Source organism: Oncorhynchus clarkii, chromosome 18 (genome assembly GCF_045791955.1).
Source record: "Oncorhynchus clarkii lewisi isolate Uvic-CL-2024 chromosome 18, UVic_Ocla_1.0, whole genome shotgun sequence".
Classification (NCBI taxonomy): Eukaryota; Metazoa; Chordata; class Actinopteri; order Salmoniformes; family Salmonidae; genus Oncorhynchus; species Oncorhynchus clarkii.
Window position 1 is genome coordinate 19,562,422 of NC_092164.1, and position 21,069 is coordinate 19,583,490.

A 21,069-nucleotide genomic window follows, 5' to 3' on the forward strand; every position below is an offset into this window, starting at 1 on the left:
TTTCCATGGGTCAATGTAAAAATAGACGATACAGCTTTATTGCCCTGGCCTGGCGTCACCCGTAGCCTCTTCTCAACGCATGGATATATGATTTCCTCCACAGCCTTGATCGCGAGGTGCACGAGCTGAGCGCTGCCTGAGCGGGGTAACGTCACTGTCGGTGGCACCGCGGGCATCAGTCCATTCTCCACAACAGCAGCAGTAGCAGCGAGCGCAACGCTATAGAGCGGCGGCAGGGTCCCTCACATGATCATTTTGAAATGTTGGAGAAACTACGCTGTACAACAACCTTTTACTCCAGAGTCAATGCTGTCGAAGTGCACTTTAAAGGCGTCAAAATGCGCCTTAGCCGGACCATATTTTTGTTGAAGTAAGGAAAGGTCGGAAGAGGGGGAGATTTCCTAAGGATGAGTATAGACAACGGGGAGACATTCAGGCTTTAGCGGTTGGAGCCACTAGAACTTGAGTCTCAGGAGAAAGGTGCGTTCCTACTTGGACAGCGGAATCTTTCTTATTTTTTGAAATAATCATGCCTGTTCGGAGAGGTCATGTTGCGCCACAAAACACCTTTTTGGGGATAATTATAAAGAAATTTGAGGGACAAAGTGAGTATTATCTTTGTGTTTTCACAATAATGTATCTTTAAATTCATAATATTCATAATGGTAGGAAAATGTATATTCCTTGTTTGCACACGTACAAAATAAATGAAGTTAATATTTTTGATCTGACAATTGGTACTTCGACAACAATTTTTTAACAATCAGTAAGAGTGGAGCTAATATTGTTGCGCTTGTGATACTTTAGAAGTGGGAGAGTTGAGGGTAAAATAATTTAAATATGGGATATCATTGAGCATTATCTAAGGTACTTTGAAGTAGCAACCACTTATGTTTCTCCACAAGATTACATGGCAATAAGTAGTATCCAAATAACATACATATAACCTTTTTCAAATACTCCCACATTTGAAATGGTTATGGTCAGGTGGTTATGTGCCAGTTATTCAATGTGGATCTCTCTGTTTTATAGTATGGCTATGGCATGAACATTAATCAAGAGGAATGAAGCACACACCTCCATTAACAAATGCTGAAGCAATGCACCCTTAGCCATGATAGGACTGAAAGAGAAATGTTTAATGGATCATCTGTATATTTTTGAGTGATTTATAATACAGTGTATATTTGATTCTGTATATAAAGCATCATGCAGAGTGGTATTATATCACATACCTCTGATGCTACCATGAATGTGTTAACCTACCCATTCTTCCCCACTATGATCATACACCCTTCTATACCTTCACAGATAAGAAATTCATTATAGCCAATGCCCGGGTTCAGAACTGCGCCATCATCTACTGCAACGATGGCTTCTGTGAGATGACCGGCTTCTCGCGGGCGGATGTGATGCAGAGGCCGTGCACCTGTGACTTCCTCCACGGAGAGTTCACCAACAGGCATGCCATCGCCCAGGTAGCCCAGGCTCTGATGGGGTCTGAGGAGCGCAAGGTGGAGATCACCTACCACCGCAAGGATGGTGAGTACGGACCACAGAGTCCTCCCCGCTGGGGCTTGTTGCTCATGCTTTTCTGTTTATATGACAAAATTGAAGCAGAATATGGGTCAGTGAATGGTGACAGAATAATGCAGGAGAGACAGGAAATGGAATGGGCTTGGCTTGACAAGGGACTTTTCTGAAGTAAACACGTCAGCAGGTCATTTGTGTTGAACAAAAACACGGACAGAGGTGTATGTTTGACATCTCGTTTATTGCCGCTCAGATAGAGGTTTTTTTTTGTCTAGAGCTTTTGAAGTAGAAAAACTCAGTATCTATTTGTGAAGACAATTGCATCTCCATACACTTGAATAGGAAATTGAATATTGCACAAACCTAGAAACAAAAATAAATTGGTCAAATCCATTGCCTCTTGGCTAAATACATAAAAAAGTGACATATAATTGAATGAGTCGTGTAGTTTAAGCCGCTTCTGAATTTTCCATGGAGATTATGAGTTGGCATGACAGCTGCTATTGTTTTGATGGGTCACATGCTTAGCGAGTGGCAGAGTGAAAGTTTAAACCACCTCTCCCATATCCAATAACCAGGGTCACCCAGGGTGCATTGCTGTGCCCTCTAATGATGAGATTCCTTCCTATCCAGATGACTAAGCTTGTAGAGGTTGCGTAATGGTCAAGGTGTATGTAATCGCTGGCCTAGCTGACATTTCCACCTACAAGGGCTGAACAGTTTCATAAGAGCTGGTTGAAGCCGGGTTAAAGTTGGTGACTGGTCATGAAACATGGGTTGCTGTGTGCTGACACGACATTTACACCTTGTTAAAGAAATCCTGGAGAGAACCCTGCATGTGGATAGGGGGATGTGGACAGGTAGGGTGGAGGACCGTACTGGAGAGATGGATGACAGAGGTATAAAGGTGAAGAAAGAGAGGACAACGTTGAGGGAACTAGGGACTTGTACTGTTACTAAGCCAGGACATAGTCTGGGGGTCTGATAAAGTGATCTAGGTATAGAGGTGTGGATGAACACATGGGTTGTGATGTGGCCATGGCAATAAACACCTCATTACCACAAACTCATGTCAGTGCTCCAAAGCCTCCGAATGGACCAACTCTGCAGTGTGTTTTTTTCCAACATAGGAGAGGCCTCACAGGCATCGATCGCTTAATGAGGACACAAATACCTTCATGTTGCATTGATCTTCAAACCTCCCGTGTTGGGAGAATGAATCAATAGTGTCTGTCCTGCTATCTTTCACTGGTCAGGCCAGCCCCTAGAGATGGGATGAAGGGATGAAAAGAAAGATTGGAGGGGTAGAGAAAGAGGGGTCCTAATTATCGTTGCTGGAGCTGTAAGGCTCTAATTACCTCAGTGTCTAAACTTCCTGACTCCGTAAGTTGCGTTCCAAAGGGCACCCTTTTCCCTATATAGTGCACTCCTTTTGACCAGGACCCATAGGGCTGTGGTGAAAAGTAGTACACAAGTAGGGAATATGGTGCTATTTGGGACTCAGACCATGAGCCGTCTAGGGAGGGACCTCTCATAACACAGACAGGATTTTCACCTCCTGATAACAATTTATTTGATCATAGGCGTTGCATTATAAAATACTCATATTGTGGGTTTAAGTGTGTTAAAATGACATGACTGGTATGCACATCAGGGGCATAGGCGTGGTTAGGCATGGTTGGGCCTGGGTGGAAATCCGATTTCTCTCTGATATTGTGTTGCAGAGAGAGATGTGATTGTGGCGTGGGTGATTGGTCATTTGGTTGGATTCTCCCATGGACCACTTGGAGCCTGTAGGCCAATCTCCTCCAATTTACAGTAATCCCCTGACCCGTGGTCCTGACATCCAGTCTCTGTCCTTTACAAACTGTGAAGGATTTTCTTGCCTCAGCAGAATTTTGTCAGGCAGATTAATCTATTATGGGTTGACATCTTGTCCTTTTGGGGAACCTTTGGTGTTCATTTTCTAGCTTGGTTCTATTATAAAGTTACAGCACAAAGTCCTCCTCGAACCGTTTCCTGTGCTTACATCAGACATTGGGCATTGCGTTGTCCTTTAGTAAGTGAGGTATGCCTCTCGCTAGGAACTGCTGTGCATTCAAGGAACCAAAATGGCTGCTTACCTCGCGTCCTACAACATAGAGGTGCCGAGTGTGATGCAATGTGGCAATGATCTTAACGCCGTCTGCATTCTACTATCAACCTCGACTTCTTTCAAATGTGCAATCAAAAGTGGTACATTTCAGTTGGCACATTTCAGTTGCCCATTTCAGTTGTCTTTCAGTTCGCTGCTGTCCCTCTGCGTGTCCTGAATACTACAACAACAGAAACACTTAAGGCCATGCAGGTGGCTTGTTTCTTTGGAGACGGAACAAGACAATCTTATTGTAATCACTATACATCATGTAGTGCGTGTGTGCGTGCGTGTGACTGTGGTGACATCATTCGTTCCGATTCGGTCCCTTTTTGAAAAATGTAATCAAGAGGAAACCAGAGCTTGATGCCTCTGTGCTGCGATGGGATCCATTTACAGTCTTCACATTCATCCGTGTTTCAGATTGGTCTGATGAACGCTCACAGTAGAGTTCTCTTCTGTTCTCCTTCTCTGTCTCTCACTCTGCCGAAGTAGTGTAATGACAGTCGTGAAATTCTGTCACAGAACAACATCCTGTTTTTACAAATGCTTCATCTAAACCTATCCTATTACACGCAGACTATTCTATTGAATCGAATGCCAGTTCAGTTGAATGTAGTCGGTGTTCTGTGTGTGTGTGTGTGGTCTGTGTGGAGGCACCACTATAATACATCATTTCTCAATTTGAATTTCTCACCGTATTCATATATTCAAATGGAATAATCAAACAGCCTTAACCTCTATTACACAGAGCAGACTGTGGGGATTGGGTGAGTAGAGAAACTCATACATGCTGTGTGGCCAATCACCATCTCTCACGCATAAACATCATGGGCTGCATCCCAAATTACTCCTTATTCCTCATTTAGTGCACTGCTTTTGACGAGGGCCCATAGGGTTTATTGGGCCCATATTTTTATTGCGTGCTGGGCAGGTCACGAGGGTAACACACATGAGGGTAAGTCAACATTCTAGACCAGAGGGTCAGACATGCCCAAACACAAACACATTAGGTAAACAGAGAGGGAGAGGACAGATGAGTTGGTGACTGTAGAATTTCAGGGTTTTGCATACCTGATTCAACACACACTCTTACTCTCACCATGCTCTCTCTCTCTCTCTCTCTGTCTCCCTCTCTGTTTCTCTCTCACCATGCTCTGTCTGTCTGTGTCTCTCTCTCTCACCATGCTCTCTCTGCAGAATTTCAGGGTTTTGCATACCTGATTCAACACACGCTCTCTCTCTCTCTCTCTCTCTCTCTCTCTCTCTCTCTCTCTCTCTCTCTCTCTCTCTCTCTCTCTCTCTCTCTCTCTCTCTCTCTCTCTCTCTCTCTCTCTCTCTCTCTCTCTCTCTCTCTCTCTCTCTCTCTCTCTCTCTCTCTCTCTCTCTCTCTCTCTCTCTCTCTCTCTCTCTCTCTCTCTCTCTCTCTCTCTCTCTCTCTCTCTCTCTCTGTGGTATTTCACCCAGGAGATACAGTGTATGGGAGTTAATCTAAATGGGGTTTGTTTTCGCTCTCTATCTCTCTCTGTTGCGCTGTCTGTCTAGATCTGTAGGTGCCACAATAATGACTCATTCCAATCAGTGGCATTTAAAAAAAAAACATTACATTGACTACCCCATGAAACATAGTATTTCTGGATTTCTGAGTAAATCTGCCATTAGTCTCATCCTTCACACTTGAGAAATATAACTCTGTCCCTCTATCCCTGTGTGTGTGTGGGTGTGTGTGTGTGTGTGTTTGTGCGCGTGTGTGTTGCCGTGCGCGTGTGTGTTGCCGTGCGCGTATGTGTGCGCGCATGTGTGTGTGCGTACGTGCGTGTGTGTGTGTTGCCGTGTGCGTATGCGTGCGCGCGTGTGTGTGTGTGTGTGCGCATGTTTTAATGTCCAATCTGTTTAGTTTTTGTCTTTCTTCAGTTTTGTTAGGTACTTATAATATCAGTGAGACAATACTTTGCATTCATTGGCTACATTAAAGTCCCTATCATTCACTCTGGGTTTCCGCCATAGGCATTGAACACATCTAACTAGCATGAAGCGAAGCTCTCTGTCACCATTGGAATGACAAAGCACCAACCTGCAGTAGTACGCAAAGTGATGATATGTGCATAAAGCCATCTATTGAACTGAATGACTTTCGAGAGCAGAGAGTGGGATGTCATTTTTATGTGGATTTGCTGTGCAAACAAGATAATCTCTCTGCAGTATGGCCTGTAGTCAAATCTGCTATATCAGGTTCCACAGTCTCACGGAATCAGGAGAGAAGACTGAGGTAATGTCACCAACAGTGCATATGCTACTGAGGCAAAAGAAATTGAAAGAGAAAGAAAGAGGGGCAAGAAAGAGGAGGAAGAAAGATGGACATAGAAGGAGAAATGGAGGGAGAAGGAGAGAGATGGAGAAAGGAAAGAGGGAGGGAGGGATCAAAATAGAGAGGGAGATAGGGAGAAAGAGATACAGTGAGTGGGAGGGAGGAGAATTCAGGTGCTGGATATTTCCATCACGGGGACACCCTCTTGAATTTAATTCAAGCTCATCTGAGCAGCCTGTCTCAATTATAGATGAGCCTGGCACCAGCTATCTGTCTGTCTCTCTCTCACTCTCTCGCTCTCACTCTCTCTCGCTCTCTCTCTGTCTGTCTGTCTCTCCCTCTCTTTTCCCCATCTTTCTCTCGCTCTCTGTTTCTCTCTCTCTCCCTCTCTTTTCCCCATCTTTCTCTGTCTCTCCTCTCTCTCCCTCTCTCTCTAGCTTTTTCTCCCACTCTCTGCCCCCCCCCCCCTCTCCCACGAGTCCAGCCAAGTCCTGGAGGTATCCTCTTCTACTGCAGTGTGTTCACAGTGGGACTCAGTCTCACTTTAGTACAGTATATGGGTATCGATGACAACAGGGCCCCGCTGCAACTCTAAAGGTAATAGATACACTACATGACCAAAAGTATGTGTACACCTGCTTGTCGAACATCTCATTCCAAAATCATGGGCATTAGTATGGAGTTGGTCCCCCCTTTGCTGCTATAACAGCCTCCACTCTTCTGGGAAGGCTTTGCACTAGATGTTGGAACATTGATGAGGGACTTGATTCCATTCAGCCACAAGAGCATTAGTGAGGTCGGGCACTGATGTTGGGCAATTAGGCCTGGCTCGCAGTCGGCATTCCAATTCATCCCAAAGGTGTTTGATGGGGTTGAGGTCAGGGCTCTGTACAGACCAGTGAAGTTCTTCTACACAAATCTTGACAAATAATGTCTGTATGGAGCTCGAAGGGCCTTCACCAAACTGTTGCCACAAAGTTGGAAGCACAGAATCTAGAATGTCATTTTATGCTGTAGCGTTAAGATTTGCCTTCACTGGAACTAAGGGGCCTAACCCGAACCATGAAAAACAGCCCCATACCATTATTCATCATCCACCAAACTTTACAGTTGACATATATCCATTTGGTCAGGTAGCGTTCTCCTGGCATCCAACAAACACAGATTTGTCTGTCAGACTACCAGATGGTGAAGCGTGATTCATCACTCCAGAGAACGCGTTTCCACTGCTCCAGAGTCCAATACTGATGAGCTTTACACCACTCCAGCCGACGCTTGGCATTGCACATGGTGAAGCTCCCCACGAACAGTTATTGTGACTTTGCTTCCAGAGGCAGTTTAGAACTCAGTAGTGAGTGTTGCAACCAAGGACAGATGATTTTTACACGCTGTGCGCTTAAGCACTCGGTGGTCCTGTTCTGTGAGCTTGTGTGGCCTACCACTTTGCGGCTGAGCCGTTGTTGCTCCTCGACGTTTCCACTTCACAATAATAGCACTTACAGTTTACTGGGGCAGCTCTAGCAGGGCAGGAATTTGATGAACTGACTTTTTGGAAAGGTGACATCCCATGATGGTGCCACGTTGAAAGTCACTGAGCTCTTCAGTAAGGCCATTCGACTGCCAATGTTTGTCTATGGAGATTGCATGGCGGCGTCCTCAATTTTATACACCTGTCAGCAACGGGTGTGGCTGAAATAGCCAAATCCACTAATTTTAAGGGGTGTCCACGTACTTTTGTATATATTGCGTACAATATGACAGGGATGAATAGCTGTGTTGTTGTGGATAGGTTTTCATTGTGCACCAGTTCGATTTGCACTACTGTCAAAGTTCATGACGTCCTAGCCTGTTGGTAGGTGTGTCGGAGAGATGGCAGCTTGCATGTTGAAGCAATAAGCAAACTCTTGCATTGGTTGGTTATGTATGACAATACATTGTGTGAAACAGAACAAATATAAGCACTCCCTACATTGGGTGTAGAATGAAACAGTAAACTCATTTATTTCAGGCTACTTCATTTGGTAAAAAATTTCCGCTGCGTCTTCGCATGACCATTTGGAAATCAGTTTCAGTTCACAATGAACTCCTCTCTTGCCTATTGTGCCACTCCCCCTACTCATGTACCCCTAAAACAGAGATTGTTTTAGTCACAGAGTTACCGCATAGTGTTGTCATAGCAACAGATGGAGGATGGAACCAGCCGACATGTATTATCTTGTTCTCTTCTCTAATCTATCATGACATGTCTCCACCAGCACCTGAAGCACTGGAGCTCACTGTAGCCATGACGATTGTCAATTCCATTCTCATGAGATGGGCAGATTGCTGAGTCGTGCTGTTTGTGCAGTTCAAGGGATTATGAGATGTTCAATGAGATGTTTTGTCAAATTAAGTTCATTCTGTTAATTGTCATTAGTGCCCTAGTTGTGATACTGGATATGCCTAAGACTTAGCCATAGGGTAGCCTACATACTGTAGGGCCATGCCCATATAAGACACTATATACAGATGTAGGATCTTAATTTGGGCCTGTTTGCTACAGCAGGAAAATAATCCAGCTGCAACGTGAAATGTGAATTATTATGTGGATTCTAATTAATGGACATTTTTGTAGGAATTTATACATTTTTTTGTTTTCAAAGTGGAAATGACAAACTTTAAATGTATTTTTTAACCAAAACTACACTAGAAGAACGCTATCCTGCAACAGGGTGATCAAATTAAGATCTTACATCTGTAGACACTCCTATATTTTATCTCCACACATGTCACCCGTGGGGAACCATGGGTATCTGACCTGATGCAGAACTCTACCCTAGGGGATGCCATGCCTGGTTGAGTATGGATGAATGTAGAGCAGGGTGTTCAGGCTTTGAAAACACCTGAATCAACGAATGAGATCCTTGTTGATTTGTTGTATTTGTAAAACAGGTGTGTTACTTCTGAACAGGAACAAAATCTATGTATTGTTTTGACTGACCGACTGACTGATTAACTGACTGACTGACTGACTTGATGGCATTACAACAGCCTCCAAACAGCAAACAAAGTAGCCAACCAGGCAGGCGGTATTCTTCACCCTTCCCTCTCCTACTCTCTCTTCCCACCCTCCCCCCTCTTTTCTCTCCTCCTATTTTCCCTTCATCCTCTCCCCATATGGCTACAGTCCTAGAGGCTACCTTATCCAGATCCTAGCAGTGCACCAGATCCCTGCAAAACAACATCCAGCCCAGCTAGCTACCGTCAAAGAAGATCAGCCAAACGACATATTGGCAGGGATAAGAAACATATTTGATAGGTTATACACTCTCCATTTCGATATATATTCTACATATGTAAATCAATATTTCCAAATGAGCTTAGATATCTCCTCTTAGGGTTGTCAGTGCAACACATATAGGCGTAGGTGTACACTTTATTGATACAATTGTGATTCTGTGGCCATTATTATCTGGCGTAATGGACTTTCACCCCCGATCCCTTCACTTGTATCATTCATGGATTTACATGTGTGAACAGTCTATCTGTGAATGAACAGTCTATCTGTGAATGAACAGTCATTCACGATTTCATTCGCTACGGCTGGTGACTGTTGATTGTGTTGGTCCAATCATGGTTGTTTGTGTATTGTGTATTCAATGAGGCTGATACTTCTACAGTTCCTTGATAAATTGATGGGATCCTTTGATGGGTTTCAAGTTTTCGAGAGATTTATTGAATTAAAGTGAGAGTAATCACAAAATCACAAAATGTTTCTTGAGATTGTTTGATATAAAAGTTATTTTCAATGCATTTAAAGATTGAAGATAGTGGATGAGTCTGAGCTAGTTCTGGTTACTCCCTCTCTCTTTCCGTTCACTCCTATTTAGGGCTCCAAAGCTACCGGTAATTTACCAAAGTTACCGGAATCTTCAGTAATTTTGGTAATTAACAGAAAATATATGGCAATCTATCGTAACTTTGGTAATTTATACTTGAGAATATATTCATATAGTATTCATTTGTTATATCTGTGTCCATATTGTCCATGATTTTCCAGTAGACATACCATATGGTTCAAGAGAAAATAGACTTAAAATGAAAAACCTTTATTGAACTAGGCAAGTCAGTTAAAGAACAAATTCTTATTTACAATGAAGGCCTGCCAAAAGGAAAAAGACCTCCTGCGGGGACAGGGGCTGGAATTACAAATAAAAATGGCCTTCGGGGCAGTCTGGCAGAGTTGCAAAGAAAAAGCCATATCTCAGACTGGCCAATAAAAAGAAAAGATTAAGATGGGCAAAAGAACACAAACACTGGACAGAGGAACTCTGCCTAGAAGGCCAGTATCCCGGAGTTGCCTCTTCACTGTTGACGTTGAGACTGGTGTTTTACGGGTACTATTTAATGAAGCTGCCAGTTGAGGACTGTTTCTCAAACTAGACACTAATGTACTTGTCCTCTTGCTCAGTTGTGAACTGGGGCCACCCACTCTTCTTTCTATTCTGGTTAGAGCCAGTTTGCGCTGTTCTGTGAAGGGAGTAGTACACAGTGTTGTACAGGATCTTCAGTTTCTTGGCAATTTCTCACATGGAATAGCTTTCATTTCTCAGAACAAGAATAGACTGATGAGTTTCAGAAGAAAGTCTTTGTTTCTGGCCATTTTGAGCCTGTAATCGAACCCACAAATGCTGATACTCCAGATACTCAACTAGTCTAATGGAGGACAGTGTTATTGCTTCTTTAATCAGAACAACAGTTTTCAACTGTGCTAACATAATTGCAAAAGTGTTTTCTAATGATCAATTAGCCGTTTAAAATGATGAACTATACAAAAAATGATTAGCTAACGCAACGTGCCATTGGATCACAGGAGTGATGGTTACTGATAATGGGCCTCTGTACGTCTATCTAGATTCAGCCATTTCCAGCTACAATTGTCATTACAACAACATTAACAATGTCTACACTGTATTTCTGATCAATTTGATGTTATTTTAATTGACAAAAAATGTGCTTTTCTTTCAGAAAACAAGGAAATGTCTAAGTGACCCCAAACTTTTGAACGGTAGTGTATATATCTACGGTAGTGTATATATACAGGTGAAGTCGGAAGTTTACATATACCTTAGCCAACTACATTTAAACTCAGTTTTTCACAATTCCTGACATTTAATCCTAGTGTCACGCGGGACTAGGTGGGTGAGGAAGGAATCGGGCGCAGTGAGTTCCACTGGGAAAAGGTGCTCTTTAATATGGCACAAAAATAAACAAGCCCAAAATACAGGGCGCGGACAGTAAATGTGACTACCCAAAACACAGGGTGCCAAGTCCAGAAATATAAACACCTCTACCTAACGCACACACGTAACACAAATACAATCCCGCACAAAACAAGGGCGGGTACACGTACTTTAAATAAGGAAGTGTGACGACCCTCCCACTCTGCCGTATTCTCTCTTTGTTCTTGTTTCCTTATTAGGATGCCGGTGGGTGGAGTTGGGAGGGTCGTCAGCTACATGGGAAACACCTGGGCCAGGTGTGTCCCAGGATAAATAGACCTCTTCCACATTCATGGAAGAGACTCTCTCCATGCAGACACTGATAGTTTTTGTTGTGTTTCTTGGTGGCCTTTTGGTTGTTTGCTTTGGCATCTTTCAACACCCTGCATTATCACATTCATGCATGCAACACACTCACTTACACTACTGATTACACACACCATTGTATATTATACTTAGTTACTTATTTAATAAATATATATTTTGTTACTCCTTATCTCCACATTGTCTCCCTTTTGTTACGGGCTTTGAGTCGGTTCGTGACATCCCGGATGAGCCCCCACTTGTCACGAGCCGGCTCAAAGCCCTTAACAAAAGGGAGTGTGTTGTTTAAGTGAATGTAAGTGAGTGTTTTGCATGCATGAATGTCCCTCCTGCAGCAAAGCAACCTCACAACATGATACTGCCACAACTGTGCTTCAAGGTTGGGATGGTGTTCTTCGGCTTGCAAGCCTCCCCCTTTTTCCTCCATACATAACGATGGTCATTATGGCCAAACAGTTCTATTGTTGTTTCATCAGACCAGAGGACATTTCTATAAAAAGTACGATCTTTGTCCCCATGTGCAGTTGTAAACCAACTTTTTTATAGCGGTTTTGGAGCAGTGGTTTCTTCCTTGTTTCAGGTTATGTCGATATAGGACTCGTTTTACAGTGGATATAGACACTTTTATATCTGTTTCCTCCAGCATCTTCACAAGGTCCTTTGCTGGTGTTCTGGGACTGATTTGCACTTTTCGCACCAACGTACGTTCATCTCTAGGAGGCAGAACGCGTCTCCTTCCTGAGCGGTATGATGGCTGCGTTGTCCCATGGTGTTTATACTTGCATACTATTGTTTGTACAGATGAACGTGGTACCTTCAGGGGTTTGGAAATTGCTCTCAAGAATGAACCAGACTTGTGGAGGTCTACAATTGTATTTCTGAGGTCTTGGCTGATTTCTTTTGATTTTCCCATAATTTCAAGCAAAGAGGCACTGAGTTTGAAGGTAGGCCTTGAAATACATCCACAGGTACACCTCCAATTGACTCAAATGATGTCAATTATCATATCAGAAGCTTCTAAAGCCATGACAGCATTGACTGGAATTTTCCAAGCTGTTTAAAGGCACAGTCAACTTAGTGTATGTAAACTTCTGACCCACTGGAATTGTGATACAGTGAATTATGAGTTAAATAATCTGTCTGTAAACAATTGTTGGAAAAATTACTTGTGTCACGCACAAAGTAGATATATTGTAAATGTTAACAAACACTGTATAGCCTCTTAACATGGTTAAAACAATAATTTTGATATCATGGATGGTCAGTCCTTGCACCCATAGTTCTGTCTATTAACCTGAGAGTGGTTACATTTCTCCAGGCCCATCCCTCAGTTTTTTTTACCAAAACAGAGGTGGGGAGTCATTTGGTTATTGTTTCATCTGTGGATTTGCCCTTTAAACAGCTGCATGTAATCAAGATATCAAGGTGTCACCAAAAAAAAGGTCAACAACAGACGTAAAGCAAATGCAGCATGTGGCATTCATTTTCACATGTAAATAGCACTCGGTAGTGCTCAAAGCAGCCCAATCCATGAGCGCAGCATTTATTCTTCAACTCAAATCAATAAGCCCAGTCAGTCCTCCATGACAACAAAATCATAAACCGAGTAAGGCTGGCTAATTAGTCCTTAGTTTTGGAGTCATGCTCAGGTAAAAAAATATGTGGCTAATCTATACTGACATATTTCCAAGTCCTATTATTGAAGATCAAGGGGTATAACATTTATTGGAATGACTGGAATTCTAATAGACTTTTGTTTTTAATGAAAATATATAATGTTAATCATATTATTATATGTAGTACAGTAGAAAGGGATGGGTTAGAAGAAGCCCTCATAACCAACCCATTAATTAAAATGTAACATCCATATATGGCCAGCGGTGTAAACAGTAACATTGATTTATCGCAATAGGTGTGGCTCAATTGGTAACATACATGTGTGTCTTCTTCTGTGCCTCTTAAGGGGAAAGTAATCTAAAAGTAACTGAATGTAATCAGACTACGTTACTGAGTTTGGGTAATCCAAAAGTTACGTTGCCGATTACAATTTTGGACAGGTAACTGTAACGGATTACATTTGGAAGGTAACTTACCCAACCCTGGGCTCGCCTCCCAGGAACTCACCAGCCCATTACTAATGCTAAATGCCAAGCTGGCATCCACACTTTAGCCCAGCCCAAGGACTGCCTTTGACGGAGATTGAATCAGCCAACCCTCCAATGTCATAAGAGAACGCCCCGGGCACCCCGACCTATTTCGTTACTTGATCATTTCTGCCATTCTTCTCAATTAGAGTTGACTCCCAGATTATCAAAGCACATTTGCATTGGCAAAACGCAGACATTTACTGCTTACTATTTCTCCTCACTTCTGTCCATTTGAATCTGCGTCAAGTGTTGCTCTCTAAAAGGAAGGCTATGGGCTGTATGATAACCGTGTTTCGGTGCTCGAGACTCAAAACGTGGACTAAAGACATGGACAAGTGCGGGTATTCGGACACGGCCATAGACTCTCCCTACTTGAAAGTTTGGACTTGGGCAAATGGTGAAGAAGTGACATTGAATGAAAAAGATGCTGCATGTGTTAGGTACAAACAGTTAGCTGCCAACACATTTCAGCAGGTGTCCTCTACATTTCAACATCGGTGAAATACTGAAATGAGCATGTAGTATGTTGAAGCCTACTCAAGTGTAAATCAGCCTCTTTGGAAAGACGATGGTAGATTATGCAACGCCTATGTAGCGCCAGCATATGTCTAGTCGGATTTCGTCTGGAGTGTCATGATGTATACACTGAGCATACCCAGACATTGGGAACACCTTCCTAATATTGAGTTGCTGGCCCATGTTGACTCCAATGCTTCCCACAATTGTGTCAAGTTGGCTGGATGCCCTTTGGGTGGTGGACCATTCTTGATACACACAGGAAACTGTTGAGTGTGAAAAACACAGCAGCGTTGCAGTTCTTGACAAAAACCGGTGTGCCTGGCTACCTACTACCATACACCATTCAAAGGAACTTCAATATTTTGTCTTACCTATTCCCCTGCTGAATGGCACACACACACAATCCATGTCTTAACTGTCTCAAGGCTTAAAAGTCCTTCTTTAACCTGTCTCCTCCCCTTCATCTCCACTGGTTGAAGTGGATTTAACAAGTGACATCAATGAGGGATCATAGCTTTCGCCTGGATTCACCTGGTCAGTCTATGTCATGTTTTGTATACACTGTGTATTTCTAGCTCCACTCAGAGCTCGGCTCTTTCTAGAACCCACTGAGCCTTCAATCACTCTCCGTTGTTTTCTTGGCGAGTCGGCCAGTTGCGTTCGCAGGGACACTGTATGGTGCTGAATGCATCCAACAGACAAACAAAATCAAAAGTAGCACCACCTCATCAATCCATTCCGGACATGGACAGGGTCGTATTCACCAGGCACCAAATGAAAGCAAAATGGACTGAAACAGGGAGCAACTACTTGAACCGTTGTGCATTAACAAATACAAACCAGAGCAAGGACACAGAGCTGCATGGGAGGGGCCCGCCTTATGGAGTTAGAACGTGGGAAACCCTGGGTTAGAGTAGCGCTTTCCCTTCCCTCCAGGATCAGTTGCTCTCCGCTCTTTGTGTTTTTAAATGTCCCCTGGAGGGAGGATTACATTTCTGGAGCCTCCATGCTGCCTGTTAGAAAAAGACTGGGCTGCTTGAGTGTCTCTCTCTCTCTGAAGGTGGGCGGAAAGCGTCTAGTCGACCATTAAGGAAGCTTTGACAATTTGAAAGAGAGAAAGGGAGAACATGCAGATCCAGCACGCGGGTGCTGGAGGAGGAAATTATAACACAAATAAAAAAGGACCAAGCAGCATGTGGACTCTCCTTCCTCCTTTTCTTGTCAATTGAATTAAAAACGCATAAACCCGACGACCACTTGGAATTGAAGTGCGGTACTGTAACTAGAAGTGGGACTGCAATTTTCACTCCGGAGGTGAAATAATCTTGTCCCGAGCAGCTCCTGAAACAGCTCTCTCCCTCTCCCCTGCACTGACAGCTGTCAAGAATTAGCTTCTACTGTGGTTTATGCCCTTAGGCCAATACGGTGCCAACCATCAGCTAGCTCCCTCATTGCTGCACGCCTCAGCTCTCATCAGTGTCACTTCCCTACGTCCCTCTACTCTAACTTCCCACCACCGTCCACTGTCCTTAGAGAGCGCAATCTAAAATGACTCCCACTGCAGAGACGTTCACAGTATATACCTATCTATGGAACCATCTGTCAAGAACTATTCGTACGCAATTGTCTCCTAGGTGGGTTGTTGTGCTGTAGTGTAGATGGTAGAAGCTGTGGAACTGGCAGAGATGGAGGGGGAGAGAAAGCGAGGGGGGGGGCAGAGAGACAGACAGACAGACTGACAGACTGACAGACAGACAGACAGACAGACAGACAGACAGACAGACAGACAGACAGACAGACAGACAGACAGACAGACAGACAGACAGACAGACAGACAGACAGACAGACAGACAGACAGACAGACAGACAGATACAGAGAGACAGAGAGAGAGACAGAGAGAGAGAGAGAGAGAGAGACAGAGAGACAGAGAGAGAGACAGAGAGAGAGAGAGAGAGAAGATGACTTGAAAGGGTTGATGATTCTCTCTTAAAGGGAACAGGGACTGACTGCCTGTGTGCTTCAGCTGCTGAAATGGAGCCTCTTGATGAACACCGTTGTTTTAATTATTGATAGTGGAAATGGAATCTAATGACATTTTCCAGCATCTTGAAACGGAAATTTCCCCAAATGCTATATTTATTTATGAGCAGTAAGCACACATAGGACACTTTGTTGTGTATTCACACACACACACACACACACACACACACACACACACACACACACACACACACACACACACACACACACACACACACACACACACACACACACACACACACACACTAGACTGGGACAGGAGAAATAACATAAAGTATTAGGAGTCGTCCTTTTCCTTAACTTTTCTCGATGTGACAAATGCTGGTATCTACAGTTGAACAAACATCTAAATGTATCTTCAATTTGTAAGATCATTGTTGCTTTTCAATTAACTACCGTCAGTGTAATTTGAATAAAAACACATGCACATTGTCTTTTCTCTCTTCCAGTCATTTACACCTGCTGTGGCATGTATAGCCATAACATATGCCATGCCACCAGCCAGCAGGCAGCTGAATCCTTCCCTACTTTCTGTGAGATTACATATTTTCAGGATTTCCAGGTAGTCTCGATAATCTAGGTAGCTAGTCTGGAGAGGAAATGAAGCCGAGTGGAACATGTTTAAATAGTTCAGACCCACCACATCCTCATGGGGCTTAGGGTCAGACTTTCTCTCTCTCACACACACACGCACACACACACACACACACACACACACACACACACACACACACAAGTAGCAATGTGTGCGACGTATTGGCCTGTTTGCGTTCTGAGTGTGAGAAGGTATTTGCTGTTGATACAGGATGATGTGTGTGTGTGTGTGTATGTTTGGATGAGCCTGTATTGACCCACAAATGAATAGTTTCTCTTTTTGTTTCTTATGAACTTGGATATTCTAATGCATTTTTCTTTAAACCGACTTAGTTGTTTCCAACATAGAGAGTTGTTGGCATGTGGCAACATATAAACAGTTCAGCTTAATGGGAATTCCCTCTCTAAATAAGCTATGGCTAGTCCTAATAAGCTATGGCTAGTCCTAATAAGCAATGGCTAGTCCTAATAAGCAATGGCCTGTAATAAGTCATATGGAACCATTCACAGGTCAAATTGAATAATGCAGTAGTAATTCGAGATGGTACTCTACATTTGATTAGATCAGTTATGCTCATTTGTTAGTATGCCAGAGTGCTATGCTTTTATCACCAGTATCAGGTAGCCAATGTGGGTCTCGAATGTGCATCACTCACTGTGAGTCAGCGTGTTCCGGTGCGTTTGGCCATCACTAACTAAGTCAGCGTGTTCCGGTGCGTTTGGCCATCACTAACTAAGTCAGCGTGTTCCGGTGCGTTTGGTCATCACTAACTAAGTCAGCGTGTTCCGGTGCGTTTGGCCATCACTAACTAAGTCAGCGTGTTCCGGTGCGTTTGGCCATCACTAACTAAGCGTGTTAAGGTGCGTTTGGCCATCACTAACTAAGTCAGCGTGTTCCGGTGCGTTTGGCCATCACTAACTGTAAGTCAGCGTGTTCCGGTGCGTTTGGCCATCACTAACTGTAAGTCAGCGTGTTCCGGTGCGTTTGGTCATCACTAACTGTAAGTCAGCGTGTGCGTTTGGTCATCACTAACTAAGTCAGCGTGTTCCGGTGCGTTTGGCCATCACTAACTGTAAGTCAGTGTGTTCCGGTGAGTTTGGCCATCACTAACTGTAAGTCAGTGTGTTCCGGTGAGTTTGGCCATCACTAACTGTAAGTCAGTGTGTTCCGGTGAGTTTGGTCATCACTAACTGTAAGTCAGTGTGTTCCGGTGAGTTTGGTCATCACTAACTGTAAGTCAGCGTGTTCCGGTGCGTTTGGTCATCACTAACTGTAAGTCAGCGTGTTCCGGTGTGTTTGGCCATCACTAACCTTGGAGAGGAAATAACAAAGGACGTCTATTAGGCTTTCAGCCCCCTTCTCTGACTCAGTAGAGGAGAGAGATTGTAGGGGGAGGAAGAACGTGAAGTCATTCAAATGCTAAATCATTACTTAAATCCCCAAAAATATGTTGATGTTATTTTTTAAGTAAACAAGATCGATTGAATTCTACTATAGTAAGTTTCCAATACCGCGGTTGTATGTTGCTGTATAGAGAAATACCCACTAGGTACAACACTGTAAAGACCAGCGGCCATTTTCACAACAAGATTGGACAGACAGAGAGGACCTGATCGTAGATCAGCGCTCCTACTCTGAGACGCTTCAAGAATACAGGCCCATGTCTTCCTCAGTGATGTATTGTATTTACAGGTGTGTTCTCCCATTACATAGCACCATGTAAATCAGCTTCATCATGGCCTATTACATTTAGCTGGACAGGGAACATCTGCCTAATTAATGCCACTGGTAGGCTGTGTGTGTGTGTGTGTGTGTGTGTGTGTGTGTGTGTGTGTGTGTGTGTGTGTGTGTGTGTGTGTGTGTGTGAGTGTGTCAGATCTGATGTTGAGACTGAATATGCAGGCGGACAGGCAGAAATTAGCATCAGCACCTGCAGGGATCTTTTGATCAGTCTGTTTATAATACATCAGGTGTCCTGCTGAAGAGAGGCTGGGTAGGTAGTCAACTAATTTCTCACATCACAGAGAGGGAGGTAGATAGGGATGGGAAAGGAAGAGGGACAGAGCAAGACAGACAGACAGACGGACGGACGGACGGACAGATAGATAGATTTGTACCCCGTGATTGATATGGGATTTCTGCAGTGCTACATATGGGATTGCTCCATTCATGACTCCTTCGTGATAATAACTCTCATTTGAATAATTTGAATTTGAGAGAGATTGATTCAACCCACACACGCCGCAACACAGAATCACACTCAGACACACACAGAAGCACTCCCACATGCAAAGGCAGACATGCAAATCTAGTGTCACCAAGGTCAGTCCAGATTACACGATGTAATGTTTATAAAGCACCATCATTATCATCACACACAACTCCACCATCCCTCCACATAACACACACACCCCAGCCTCCATAACATCCCAGCATCCACATACATCCCAGCCTCCATAACACCTTATCCTCCACATACATCCCAGCCTCCATAACACCCCAGCCTCCATAACACCCCAGCCACCACATACATCCCATCCTCCATAATACCCCAGCCTCCACATACATCCCAGCCTCCACATACACCCCAGCCTCCACATACATCCCAGCCTCCACATACATCCCAGCCTCCACACACACCCCAGCCTCCACATACATCCCAGCCTTCACATACATCCCAGCCTCCACACACACCCCAGCTTCCACACACACCCCAGATTCCACACACCCCAGCCTCCACACCCCAGCCTCCACACACACCCATGTCTCTACACACACCCCAGCTCCACACACACCCCAGCCTCTATACACACCCCAGCCTCCATACACACCCCAGCCTGCATACACACCCAGGCCTCCATACACACCCAGGCCTCCATACACACCCCAATCTCCATACACACCACAGCCTCCATACACACCACAGCCTCCATACACACCACAGCCTCCACACACACCCAGCCTAAATACACACCCCAGGCTCCATAAACACCACAGCCTTCATACACACCACAACCTCCATACACACCACAACCTCCATACACACCCCAGCCTCCATACACACCCCAGCTTCCATACACACCCCAGCCTCTATGCACACCACAGCCTCCATACACAGCCCTGCACACACATAACAAGTCATTCTACTTCCTACAACATAGTAATTGCTGAATAATTGATGTTGATAGATTCAGACAGATACATTTTGTCATGCACACACACACACACACACACACACACACACACACACACTGAGGTATACACACAGGTTTACATTGACAGAGCTGAAGAGCGCTGTGGAGGTGTAGGGGGTAGCTAGAAGGATAGGGTAAAGGGTTGTAGGGTATAGTAGTAGTAGGGGGGTTGCTGTTGTGGTGGTGGATTAGCAATTTATTTAACTGGTTTGTGGCAGAGCGTCAGAGCACTGTGAAATTCAACTGTTTGGCGAAGAATTCAGTCGCTAAGAACCCAACTCTTATGTCTTGGATTTTGCTCTGTATCTTTCTAATATTGTAGGGGTTTACTGGACTGGTTTTGGCCCTCTGGATTCATTTATACTGTACAAACGCTACCCGCCGATATAACACAAAGGTTGTGTAGTAAATCCTTCCCTTAAGCTTAAATTGCAAAATGCTTCTCTTGCTCTCTGTCCCCCTGCTCCACTGGGTTATTCTAATGTGGATATAGTGCAGCCCTGCATGTGTTTCCCCTTTAATTTATGGCTCTGTCCAATATTGCTGGCACTGATATATTATTAGGGCCTAGAGAATTCTGGGGCCCCAAATAGAATCATGAAGCCCCAGTGAGGGGTGAACAATTGGATGGTTGGTTGGTCGCTGGTGTTGTTGTTTGGTGATACAGACAGGAGAGCACAGGGACTGGTGGCGATGTGTGTGTGCGGGTGTTTCTTGGTAGTGTGTGCGTGTGCTTGCTTGCATTCGTGTGTGTGTGTGTGTGTGTGTGTGTGTGTGTGTGTGTGTGTGTGTGTGTGTGTGTGTGTGTGTGTGTGTGTGTGTGTGTGTGTGTGTGTGTGTGTGTGTGTGTGTGTGTGTGTGTGTGTGTGTGTGTGTGTGTGTGTGTGTGTGTGTGTGTGTGTGTGTGTGTGTGTGTGTGTGTGTGTGTGTGTGTGTGTGTGTGCGTTTTGTAGCTCAGTTGGTAGAGCATGCCGCTTGCAGCACCAGGGTTGTGGGTTCGATTCCCATGGGGG

At 44.1% G+C, this 21,069-nt stretch overlaps 1 protein-coding gene across 1 annotated transcript in view; it reads left to right on the plus strand.

Moving 5' to 3' along the window:
* Nucleotides 1-529: 529 nt before the first annotated feature.
* The window catches only part of LOC139373169 (voltage-gated inwardly rectifying potassium channel KCNH7-like), a 71,576-nt gene continuing 51,036 nt past the window's right edge, over nucleotides 530-21,069 (plus strand). Inside the window, exons 1-2 of the mRNA XM_071113331.1 lie at nucleotides 530-605; nucleotides 1,312-1,542. Coding sequence (XP_070969432.1) covers nucleotides 530-605; nucleotides 1,312-1,542 — 307 coding nt within the window. The remainder of the gene's footprint in view (nucleotides 606-1,311; nucleotides 1,543-21,069) is intronic.